Raw genomic sequence first — 13,388 nt, 5'->3', positions numbered from 1 at the left:
ACCTCTGTAACAATTAACCTAATTTTTCTCTTTAATAACCAACATTCTGCGCCATGAAGCTTTGCAGGTCTCACCACATCTTATAAAATTTCCCCCTTAAGTTTGAGTGGTTACTTTTCCATCACACAACATGCCCGATGCACTCTTTCAATTCAACCATCCAATTTGAATTTTGCTTATTTCGCCATCGCTTTAAACAATAGACCTGAAATATCTAAAACATGCACTCTTTTTTAATTCTCACCCAATGTCACAATCCTACCACTAGATCTATTACTACTAAGTTTACTCTTCATGTATTCGATTTTAGATTTACTCAAACAAAAATCTGTAGACTCTAAGATTGACCTCCATAATTCAAAATTCTCATCAACTCCCTCTTTAGTCTTATCAAGAAGAATTTCATCAACAAAAGGCATACACTAAGACACATGCTCTTGCAAATATCTAGTAAGAACATTTATTACTAAAGTAAAAAGATATGAGCTTAAAGTTGATCCTTGATGCATTCCAACTGAAATAGGAAAATACTAGGTTAAATTAGCTTTTATTTGAACACATGTATTATATTATATATATTATCTTTAATGACTTGAATATAATCATTATTAATTCCTTTCTTTTCTTAGAACTCTTCAGAGCACTTATTTTGGAACTTATTATATGCTTTCTCTAAATCAATAAATATCATATATATGCCCTCTTTACTCTCTTTGTATTTTTCCATCAAACTTTTCAATAAATGTATATCTTCCGTAGTAGATCTGTTCAGCATGAATTCAAATTGATTTTGAGAAATATTAGTATCATGACGTAACTTATTGATGGGGACATCAGAGCATGAGTCATACATCTGAAGCGTGGCCGTCGATCTACGGCCACGATCGCGTCGATATAATTTTGAGTTATTTCATGTATTTTTTTATTATGATTATTTGTTATTTATGTTGTATTTATTTTTTCCAGTTTTGCCCCTTGCTTAAGGGAAGTCATATGTAAGCCCTAAGGGCATAGTCGTCTTTGTTATTTTTGAGTCTTATGTACGAGGCTATTTATAGCCATCATGTTTCTCTTCTCAAGTTAATGAATGATTGAATGAAAATTTTCCACATGTTTTGAGTTCTTAGGAGAGCTTGAGAGTTTGATTGGTGAATCCCTAGGGGAGGGAACTCGGATCACCCACCAACCTTGGAGACGGCTGGATTCGTGGTTCTTCTTCTTCTTTATCTAATTTTCCCTTTTCTTCATCACCTAGCCGGCGGCCAACGGTCCTCCCCAAAACCCCAAGTCACCGGCCATCTAATTCCCCACCACTCCCATCAGTTTCACCCTAACACCACCCAACCGCCGGCCACCATACCCGCCCCTCCTAGCTTCTCCCCTCCTCTTGAATTATTGCATATTTTGGATTGATTTAATTTGGGGCAGATTTTGAATTCAAATTCCTCTAGTTTGAAATTTCAAATCTTTCCTAAATTATTAAACCTATCTTACGAAAGTTTCCTAAATTAAACCCTATTTGAATCTCAAATCAATTAAGATTTAATTACAACTTTCATAATTTCTAAGTCTTAAAATAGCAATCCAAAATCTCCTTCATAAATCCCTTCAAGCCCATCATGTCGCCGGCCCTATCCCGCCCCCTCCTCTATTCCATCCTTGTTCACATCGATTCCGTTTCCTAATTTGGGATTTGGCAATTTTAGGTAACTCAAGATTTTTTCAAATTTCAAATTTATTTGAATTTGGAAAGTTGCCTAAAATATCTTTCCTATTTTTGGAAACTTTCCAAATCCTTGTCTTTTAAATTTAAATTAATTTAGGATGAAATATCTCATCCTAAATTTGAGTCCTAAATTTAAGGAGGTATTAAAAGCTCCCTTAATCATCCTCCCAAGCCTTGGATGCCGCCGACCCCTATAGGGAAAATTTAGGAATTGTTTCCTAAAACCAAGTCTTCACTTTGGAAACAATTCAAAATCCCCCCTCCTCCCTTTGGCCGAATTCTCCCTTAGCCCCACCTATTTAATTTATTTCCAATAAAGGAACTCCTCCACTTGGAAGTGAATCCACCCCACCCAATCCTCTCTTGCCGCTGCCCCCCTCTTGCTATTTTCTCTTCCTTTAATTATTTTCAACTAAGAAGATAATTAGGAAGTATTAAATTAGTTTTCCCTCTAACTCCCCTCCACAAAATCTGAACCTAATTTTCCCTAGTCTCCTTCTCTTGGCCGGACACTTTATCTTGCCTTCTCCTACTTGAATTGTTGAAGGAAGCCCCTCTTTCTTGAAGGTTTCTTCAATGCGAGCAAAGGATCAATATATTCAACACTTCGACGCTTGAAAGAGATCTCTTCTCCTCCAATTGAGCCTCCACGAGAAACTACGTCAAACTTCGTCAACACATCGCCTACTTGTCTCCGGATTTTGATAAGGGTGAACTTCTTCCCCTTTTTATTTACTTCTCTAATGCCCCTAATCTTATAGGTGATGTAGATTCACAAGGAGCCGAACTTCACCTTGGCCTAAGCTTAGTAAACGTAGGATTTTGCTTCGCCGTCGCCAAAGCTTAATAAACGTAAGATTGAGTGCACTTTATTTGCTTCTAACCTTATTATTAGATTAGGGATTTCTGTTGAAGGCTATTCTATTTGCATGACTTGATTTTCTATGTTGTTTTGATAATCCAAGTGCTTAGTGTGCAACTTAGCCTAAACGGAAGTGACCGCTCTTATGCTTTACTTGATCGTTTAATTTGCTAATAATTCTAATCTTATTGCTCTTACCAAGAAATCGTGCAGATTCTTTTACATTCATTTCTAAGCATTTACTTGTACATCACTTATGCTCAATTATTCTCTTCCGTAATTTTAATGTACGACGCACTAACTTAATTTATCTATAATTTGCACTCTCTTATGCTTCACCTTTATTTTTAGAAATAGGAACTAACATGCTCTTTCACTCATCTAATATATTTTACTATTCAAAATAATATTAAAAAAATTATCGAGCTAAGAAATTTTTTGATCTCCTAAATATTTTTACACTTATATTAAAATATCATTAGGTTCAATTACTTTTTTACTCTTCATTTTTTTAAAATCCTCTCCCGCTTCGATTTTACTAATACACGAGGGTGTCAAAATGAGTTAATTGGTCAGGTTTGGGTTTGACTCGACTAAAATCATGTCAATTTGTACCTACATGTTTAATAAATAGGTCAAAAAGATAGATCTGGACCTGATTCAGTAGCAACCCGAATGATCTCAACCGGATTGTTAACCCATCTTGGTTAAATTTTGATGTAAGAAAAAATTTGGGAAAAGCTCCAAATTTTTGCAAGCAAAAACAAAGACTTTCATAGGAAATAAAAATAACACCAAATTCTCAAAAATATGACAAACTACAATTTTTTATAAGATAAAAGACTTACAAACTTTGACACAAACATAAACATAAAAATACACATAAAGTTGCTTTCTTGGATTGAGAAGAAGGATACAAGTGACGTCGATCTTGCAGAGAGAAGAAAGGGGTTAGAAGACCAAGACGAAGAAAGGACAAGCTTGCAAGCTTTCCTAGAGGAGGATGAAGAGGTGGAACAAGTTCGCAAGTTTTTTCAAGAAAGAAGAAAAACCTCTCAGGTTTTTGGCTCCAAAAATTACATTATATCAACCTTACTAAAAAAACTCTTTTCAAGACAAACACTTCATATTTATAGGAGAGAAAGGGGAGCCAAACAGCCACATAAAATCCTCAACCAAACCAATTAGCTAAGGGGAAGAGGAAGGGCACCAAACACCACAAAACAGCTCCCAAAAAATAACACAGAAAACGGGTCAGAGAAGCCACGGGAACACAGCCAGAGAGGGACCCGAAAAGCCAACACAGAAACGGGCCGGAGAGGTCACGGGAAAACAGCCTGGGGGAGAAATTGAAAAGCCCACACAAGCACCCAACAACCATTTCACGGGAACATCATAAAGAGAAACCAATGAGACACAAGAAAGGGAAGAGGCAATAATTTAACTCCTCTTAACGAGCTAAAAAGTAGGAGAACTAACCAATATAATGAGTTGAAATCACAGCTCAACATTTATGAGCTAGAACCACTTAATTCCCAAAAAATCAGCTCAAAACCAAAGCAGCCAAGGACCAAATCGAGAGCAGCCAAAGCCCAAACCGTGAGACAACAAGCAGCCCAAAGAACAAAATATTCATTTTGTTTTGACCCCTCCCTTGCCTACATCAACTTTTTTTATAACTTATCACCTATATAGATTAAGTTATTTGATAAAAAGGTAAGAAGATCATAACAACAAGAAAAAAAATTAATGAAAAAACTATTAAACGGGTCATTTTATGCTAAAAAACAAGTTTGTGAGGCAACATGAGCCCAAACTTGACCTATTTATTAAATAGGTCAACTTGAACTTAAATTTTTCAGGTCGGATTGATGGGTTGGGTCATTTATTGACACCCTACTAATACAATTATAAAAAAAAATCATCTATTTTCATTTAGGGGTACTAAGGTCATTAAAGTTGATCATATTATCTCAACATTCATTGAAAAGTTTATCAAAAATCTCCTCCACTTATGTTGAATATCCTTTTATAAAATAAATTCTTTTTAATCTTTATTCTTAATGCGCTTTACTTTATCAAAATCTTTACTTCTCCTATCTCTTTGTTTGGCTAACTTATGCGTTCATCATTCATTTTTTTAGTACATAATATATTATATAAATCGCTGAAATGCTAAATTTTTTGCATCGTTGTATATCTTTTCCAATTTTTTCGAGCATTTTTATCTAAATTAATTTTTATAACAAAGTTATTTATTTTTTCTTGCATTTTGATTTTATTACCAATTATGTTTACTATTAGGAGTTTTTTATTTTGATTTCCCAAACACATACTTTGAAAAATTTTCAATATCACTAGCTATTTTTCTACATGACACTAGCTTTCTTATGAACAACTCAAAATATTAAAATTTTGAATCTTACTCTCAAAAATATATTTATTAGTATTATTTAAATAACCTTATTTAATCTTAGGACCATATTTTATTTTATTTTACTATCTATCATGTTTGACCATTCCTTTCTATTATAAGATATTAACAATGCCTTGGTAATGTCATGGCTTATCATTTCTATGTATTTGATCCATGCACTTTGTCTGTCACACCGTAATATTCATCTAGGGGAAAGTCAACATGGCATACTTAGATCTTTAAAATTTTGCTCAATTGTATAAATTATGAGATTAAGCTCTTGACCTCAAAAAAATGAGCATGAGTGCCACATAATACTTCACCATTTGCATAAAAGTTTGGCAGGAACTAGATATTTTTGGGCCAAATGATTAGTTTGGAGTGCATGTTGGTATATATATCAAGCTTGTGGAGAAAATAAGAATTTACGACTTCCTAATTCTTCATTCATGCTTGTTGAATATCGCTTGACTTGTGAAATCTTTTTTTGCACAATTTGATGGAAATGTGAAAATTGATCTTTTGATTATTTATGGGGGCCGTTTTATTTGGGACCTATATAATATGTTCAATTTAGTCCACTTCTTAAATTTGATATAGAATAGTCCTTTGATTCTGAAATTTAATCCAAATAACCCAATAAAGGAACTATTTTGGATTATATTTGAGTAGTCAATGGATTAAATTGAACATATTAGATAACCGAGATTAAAATGACAACCTACAAATATCCCAGGGACCATTTTCTTTGTAGAATTGGGGGGGGGGGGGGGGGGGGGTGATAATCCTTTGAATTTAATAATTTATATTTCATGTATAAAATAATATGATTAAAAAAGTAAATAAATAAAAAAATTCTAAAACCCAATGCAGATAAGTATGTTATTTATATTTTAACTCTAAAGTCTTACTGACATAAGCATCATAAAATATAATAAAAACATTATAATCAGATAGGATGAGAAGTGAGTTGGTGTATAGCTTTGGCGAAGATGATCAGGAAGTTGGCAAGTAAAAAAAAAACAATAAAGGTGTCTCTGGTAAAGCTAGTGGACATCTGCAAATATATGAGATGTGAGGGAAACGAAGGTGAGAAGGACCTAGGACTCTTTGATGTTTTTGTGAACTTATAAGAGATTAATCAATTTAACATGATTCAATTCTGAAGAGATTAAATAACAAATAATCTTATTCTTCGTATTTTTACTTAAATAGATATGAAAGGTCTTTATACTAAGCTAAATTTTAATAATTTAATATAATTTATTTGGAGTTATATCATGTGGATGTCACTATGCTAGTTTTTAGTAATAGATGATCCCCAGGCGCCAGTGGCGATGCCTTAACTTGTTGATTATATGATCAATTGGCCAAACATTCTCTTGGACCATCACATCCCTACGCGAGCCCCAAAATAAACCTTTTAAAGTCTTGCTTCTAAACAAGTTACCTTTGATTCATCTTTTATTTTTTTCCCCTAATATCTCGATATTAATTTTATCTAGGCATATTTATTGGGGTGCATTTGCTAACCCACCCTATGTTGTACTTGCTCAAAACTCATCTATTTTTCACTATCTTGTCTTCTTCTTAATTTATCATTTATAGTTTGGCAACTTGTCTATCTTTACATTTTTATTTATTCCTTGTTTGACTTATTCAACATTCTTATCTTAATTTTATTTTTTGTGCTTTGGATTGGCAAATATTATTTTAAATTACTATCTGCATATATATATATATATATATATAAATTAAAAAGTTCCTTATAAATAATTAACATTTTCATATGTTTCATTATATATATATTTTTGTCAGAGCATATAGATCTGTAAAAATTTTTAATTTTTAAATTTTTCTGATTTGTGTTACATCCAAAATTATAATAAAATTAAAAGCGAAACTAAAGATCAACAAAATTGTTTTAAACACAATACCGAACCTTCGTATGACTGATAGGAAACTAAAACCAAGCTTGTTGTTAAGTTTTTAATTAAAAGCTTGCTTAAAGCTGATTATTGAACGTATGGTAGAACTTGGTGATAGGATTTACACTGCTCAGCATTCCTGAATTTTTAACTATTCATGATTATTATTGCAAATCTATGTAGTTTTTACATATTTCCAAGTAGCTAAATCAATATTTATTTTTATCGGCTTCATCCTTGTTTGCTTTATACTTTTAAATGTAGGGATATGCGTGGTTGCTTAAATTTTTTAATTATTGTCACATAGATTCTCATAGGCTCTTCCTAATACCTGTGCAGCTATTGCGATCTCTGAGGAATTGGTTTTCAGACAGCATGCATGGTTATAACAATTTCTTGATGTTGTCTGAAATTAAGCTGCCGGCTAAAGGATGTATTATTCTCGTCGGTTTAAAGTAAAATATGCATGAATGGGAAGTGTGATTTATTTTGGTCTGCTGATCTTGCATGAGAGGATTCCCGTGATTATAGCAAAATGGAATGCAACAAAGAGGAGGCCATCAGAGCTAAGGACATTGCTGAAAAGAAGATGCAGATCAGAGATTTTGTTGGCGCTAAGAAGCTTCTGCTTAAAGCTTTGCATCTCTTTCCTGATATTGAGAATGCCTCTCACATGCTAACCGTTTGTGAAGTGCATTGCTCTGCCGAAAGCTTGGTCAATGGTCAGATAAACCATTATGGAGTTCTTCAAGTGGAGTCATCGGCTGATGAAGCATTGATCAGGAAGCAGTATCGTAGGTTTGCTCTTCTTCTTCATCCTGACAAGAACAAATTTTCAGGTGCTGAAGCTGCCTTTAAGCTAGTTGGAGAAGCATATAAGGTACTATCTGATCATGCATGCCGCCAAGTTTATGATTCGAAAAGAAGAGTTCAGATGAGAACCATGTCTTCTTGGCAACCTTCTCAGCATGTTAAAAACGCCAATAGCAATACTGGGGCTACAAACTATTCTTCAAGTAATCAACCTGGCGGAATGAAACAGCAGGATAATAAGCAGCACTCATCTGCTTCCCAATATTTCTGGTCTGTTTGTGTCTACTGCAACAATTTACTCTCCTATTCTCGAGCTCTTCTGAATAGGGAGGTGCAATGTCAGAAATGCCTTAAGAAAGTTCATGCATTTGAGGTGAGACTCCAAAATGCTCCACCTCCTGGTTCAAGTTCTGGATTCCCCTGGATACACACTGGTTTTCATCAGACAGATTTTGCTGCTCGGTATCCTTATAATCAGGGGAGCCAAACTCATTTTGGAAATCCTTTAGGGGCAAGGGAACATGAAAATGTCATCAGGCATCCCACAGTATCAAAACCTTCAAAATCTGTAACTGATACCAAGCATGGACGTTGCTCTACTAACGAGGAAGAAAAGGCTGAGTTTGGTGGGGATGCTATGGCTGGTAATGAGGTGAAGTCTGAAAGTGGCAAAACTGGTAAGAAATCAGCAATGAGGTCTTCTTCACGTGGTGCATCCCAGATAAGAAGCAGGAGGACAACTGCCAATTTTAATTATTCAGATTCTGCTCAACGTGAATCCACTCATAATGATAATGTTATGGAGGTTCCCCCAGCAGATCTCAAGGATGGATCCACAAGTGGCAGGTATCCACGGAGGTCAACAAGTTGCAAGATGAATGACACTTATAACGATGAGAGCGAAGATGATTTTGTACGCCCGCCTAAAAGGTCAAGAAATGTTGGATCTTACAACACGAAGAACCGGGGCATCTCGTCTCCTGAGGTAGCAACCAATGGTGTGAAGAAGAAAACCAGTGAGATTATGGGGGAGCAAATAGATGAAGATCTTTGTGAAGATAATTTACCTGGAGGGAGTGGTCTAGAGAAACGAAAGATGCCTGAAAGCAAGGACACAGTTCGTATGAAAAATAGCAAGCATATCGGAGTGGGTTCGAGTGCCAATTCTGCTGCTGATGCAATTTCTACAACACAAGTTGAATATTCATTCTCTTACCCTGATCCAGAATTTTATGACTTCAATATGGATAGAGATCAAAGTAAATTTGTGGTGAATCAGATCTGGGCGGTATATGATGATGACGACGGAATGCCTAGGTATCATGCTCTGATTCAGAAAGTTTTTGCTCCTGGTTTTAAGTTGCAGTATACCTGGTTAGAGTACAATCCTACTAGTTTAGCTGAAAAAGCTTGGGTGAAAGCTGGATTGCCGACTGCCTGTGGTAATTTCAAACTGGGAAAGGTTTGTACTACAAAATGTCAGCTGATGTTTTCTCATCTGATTTGTGGTGAAAAAGGTAGAGGAAGAACATATAATATATATCCAAAGAAGGGAGAGGTTTGGGCCCTTTTCAAAGACTGGGATATGCAATGGAGCTCTACTGAAGAGAGCCCTAGGAAATATTCATACGAATTTGTTGAAATTGTCTCAGATTATGCATCTGGACAAGACTTCACTGTAAGTCATTTAGTCAAGGTCAGAGGATTTCTGTACCTTTTTGCTCGAGCACAGGATAAAGGAATCACTGTGGTACCCTCTGGGCAGTTGCTTAAATTTTCCCACTGTGTACCTTATTTTAGAGTTTCTGTAGAAAGAGAAGGAATTCCAAGAGATTCTTTTGAACTTGATCCAGCTGCTTTGCCTCAGAATGTTGTAAATATCACTGATGCAGGTAGTGCTAACATTACTGAAGTTTTGGATGTTAAGTCCGGGGATCCATGTCCAAGGCCTGCTGGGGTCAATGAAGATAAATTTGAAGGTGATGTAATTAAAAGTACAATGTTGAGCCCTAGCCAGCATGTTTTAGAAACAGCCAGCAGAAATATCAGATACCATGCTTTCGGTAATTCAGATAAAGAAATTGAAGACTCCAGTTCTAATGGGCAGGAATCTACTAATCTTGAAATTTTCAACTTTCAAAAAGAAAGGTCTGAGGAGAAGTTTAGACAAGGTCAAATTTGGGCACTTTATAGTGACATTGATGAGTACCCTAATTACTATGCTTTGATAAGTGCGGTCGGGTGCGGAACGACTGGATTAAATGTGAAGTGGTTAGAGTTCTCTCCTCAGACTGAAGGGGAGAAATGGTGGTCAAAGAATGGCCTACCTGTCAGCTGTGGAAGGTTCAAGGTTACGTCAAAAGTTGCTCAATATGATTCAACCCACGCCTTCTCTCATTTGGTGCATGCAACGTCCCTCAGGAAAAATTATTTGTTTGAGATATATCCTAATGGTGGTGAGGTTTGGGCTGTATTTAGTAACTGGAGTCTTAAATGGACATCCACAGATTTTGGAAATGTTGCAGATTACGGTGTGGTAGAGGTGGTTGAGAGAAATAAATGCAACATAAAAGTGATGACCTTGACAAAGGTCAAGGGCTATAAATATGTTTTTATGCCTAAAACTAGAAGTGTAGCTGACATCGAGATACCCATTGATGAATGCTTGAGATTCTCCCATCAAATACCTGCATTTAGATTGACTGATCAACAGTCTGGGAAGTTAAAGGACTGTTGGGAACTTGATCCCGATTCAGTTCCAAAGTTCTTATTGACTATGAAGCCTTGACTACCCTTTTAACATTTTACATACTAATTTATGGCAGATATGAACAGGGCTATAGTATCAAGAAGAATCGCAAAGTTCTTTGAGTTAGCCAATATCTACACAATCAAATCAGGTTCTGGTTATCACAGTGTAAGCACTGAGGGGACATGAGCTAGACCTATTCAACAAGTTGGGATACTTGTGTTTTCTCTCTCATCATCTCCAGGTACTTAGCATCATAATCTTTTTAAATCACTTAAACATCATTCTGAGGTAGCAGTCTTTAGGTTTCAGTTATATATGTATGTTGCAGGGCTAGTTTTGTGCTTTGGTGATTCTGATGCCCTGCTATAATCCTCTGTGAACTAGGCAGGGAAAAACTGATTATTTTGGGCAAATTGATGCTTCCCTCTCTCTTCAAAGCTTTCTGCATTGAATTTTTCAGTACTTGCTTGATGCGATTTAATAATTGCTAGAAAATAAGCAAAAACAGTCTCTATTAGTGGTCAGTAATCAGTGCAGACTTTTCAGATCAGACTTGATTAATCCTCTGCACTAAGTATAGATACCCACGTAGCCAAGCGAGAAGAATGAAAATCAGGAATATTTTCAATTGGGATTTCTTTTTTCCGATATCTAAAAAGCTGCCATGCATTTACAATACTCACTATTTATCCAGTATCGGATAGTGTGCTTAACTAATACAGGCTACGTAATTAAAGCATCATATAATCAAAGAGTTTAACGATACTACAACAACAACAACAAGCCTTTATCCCACTATGTGGGGTCGGCAAAGAGTTTAACGATAATTAAAAAAAAAAAAACATGAATGAAATTGTACGGTGGATGGTGAGCTGAGCCGGAGCTAGCTAAGAAAACGCAAATGTGAGCTGCATCAGTTGCTCTTCTCATCATCAGAACTGGTCTTGAGTTCTGTGAGCTGTAGGCATCATTTTTGAAGCTATAGCTTGGGGTAGGTAATGGTAGGAGAGAGTGTTCTTTTCGAAGGTGTATCATCACCAAATCACCAATATTAAATGTCTTTCAGCGGCGTTATTAGCACGACCCTTGTACATTTATGCAATTTTTTTTTAACTTCATTCAACAATTATCAAATTTATTAGCCGAGTATGCAGTGGCATAATTTTTGGATTTTGGAAAAATTGTGATATCAATGGTGCAATTTGGGAGGTTGGCATGCACAATTTTGAAGGGAGACTTGCTAGGGGTAGGGGTGTCAATTTCGGATCACCCGAATTCGAAACTGACCCGACAATATTCGGGTCAACCCGAACCTGAACCGTTTTTGCAAACGGGTCGGTTTTTTGGACTCGAACCCGACCTGGTTTGAGTCCGGATCAACCCAACACAATTCGAATGACCTGGGGCCAACCAAAAATTGCTAGTTTTTGGGTAAAAAAAGTGGTTAATCTCCAATTTTTGGGTAAAAAATGGGTCAATTTCGGGTTTTTGGGTCGACCGAACCCGACCTGGTTTTTGAAACTGGTCGATTTGTTGAACCCAAACCCATCCCATTTCGGATCCTGGTTGACCCTAACTCGGAATTTTCGTGTCAGGTTTTCGGGTCGTGTCAAATATTGACACCCCTACTTTATTTTTTTGTAGGAACATTACCTAATAGGCATGCACATGTCTTAAATTCTATTGTGATTGTATTAGTTGAAGAGATGGATGATCCCTAAATAAAATTTGCTCTTGATGTACAAGATAATGATTACATTGTTTAAGTGAGCTTGACATTCTTGTTCATAGGCAGTCCAACATTGCTACTTTGAACTAAGTTTCTCTTTGAAGATTTTGACGGGTTTTCCCTCTTGCGATAAAGCAGGCCTTATACCCACTGTTGAGGCGTATGTTTGGATGTAAATGGTCTTTTGGAGTCTGGAATGACAAGTACTAGTGTCTAGTGTTGTGTAAAATGTGTGTGTTGAGGGTATCAAAACTTTGTTGTTGCTGATGCCCCTACTGGAAAATTTTCTTTCTAAGACAATTAATGATAGACGCTATAATGGAGCTGAACCCTTTGATGGAACACCGATAGATATTCGTTAACCTGTGGAAGCTACAAATTTTGATCATGGAAGTTGATGTCAGCCAAGATCAAATGGCCTCAATTTCGTTGCGGATCCTTCGCAATGCCTTCAGCATTGATGTTGAAGCCGAGGAAGTTAACTTGTGCGATAGTAAATTGGCATTTCAAAAAATTGAGATACAATTTGTTCTTTGAAAATATTAAATATATTTCAAGATGGTATGAATGATTTGCCGTGGTTGAACTGAAGTACTGGACATTAGTATATCATCAAAATAAAAAAGGCATAAATGGCTAAGGTTTTAACATCCCATTCAGTAAACACCTAAATGTCCTCAACACATTACACAACCTAAAGGGCATGAATCGCCATTTGTATAAACCCTCATGTGTTTATGTAGTCACTGCTCAGGTCCAATTTGGAGAAGATAGTGACACTGTGGAGTTTGTCAAATGGTTCTTTTAATCACATAGCTTTGTAAAGTGGCATTTAATGGAAATTTTGTTGAAGGCGTCTGCTACCAATGCATATATGCCATTATCTATATTTCTTAGGCACAGTTAGTGCCTACACAATAGGACTTGGGTTGGGTAGGCTGAGCTACTTCTTGAGTGGATCATTCATAATTTCATGTAATATTTAGTGCTTTTTTTTACTCATTTTGTAATGCGGCTAATTGGGTAGGGATGAGCCTGAAATAAAGTCAATTTGATGCTGTATTGGACCCTTATGAGGTAGTTGCTAAAGAAGTGCCCATTTCAAATTGTCATGGATGTCCCAAATTAAGTGGCAAACATCCATATCTTGCACATCATAAAC

At 36.0% G+C, this 13,388-nt stretch overlaps 1 protein-coding gene across 3 annotated transcripts in view; it reads left to right on the top strand.

Moving 5' to 3' along the window:
• Positions 1 to 11,014, top strand: part of LOC110107446 — a 29,016-nt gene extending 18,002 nt beyond the window's left edge. For 2 of the 3 annotated variants that reach the window (XM_020837715.2, XM_020837714.2), the window contains one exon: positions 7,272 to 11,014. In XM_020837715.2, the coding sequence (XP_020693374.1) occupies positions 7,468 to 10,533 (3,066 nt within the window). In that variant the 5' untranslated portion in view covers positions 7,272 to 7,467 and the 3' untranslated portion in view covers positions 10,534 to 11,014. Of the gene's footprint in view, positions 1 to 2,487; positions 2,579 to 7,271 lie in introns of those variants that run through there. The other variant, XR_003700469.1, reaches the window with a different exon arrangement.
• The last annotated feature ends 2,374 nt before the right edge of the window (positions 11,015 to 13,388 follow it).

Source organism: Dendrobium catenatum, unplaced genomic scaffold, assembly GCF_001605985.2.
Source record: "Dendrobium catenatum unplaced genomic scaffold, ASM160598v2 fragScaff_scaffold_407, whole genome shotgun sequence".
NCBI classification, from domain to species: domain Eukaryota; kingdom Viridiplantae; phylum Streptophyta; class Magnoliopsida; order Asparagales; family Orchidaceae; genus Dendrobium; species Dendrobium catenatum.
This window is presented reverse-complemented; position numbering and strand designations above follow the sequence as displayed.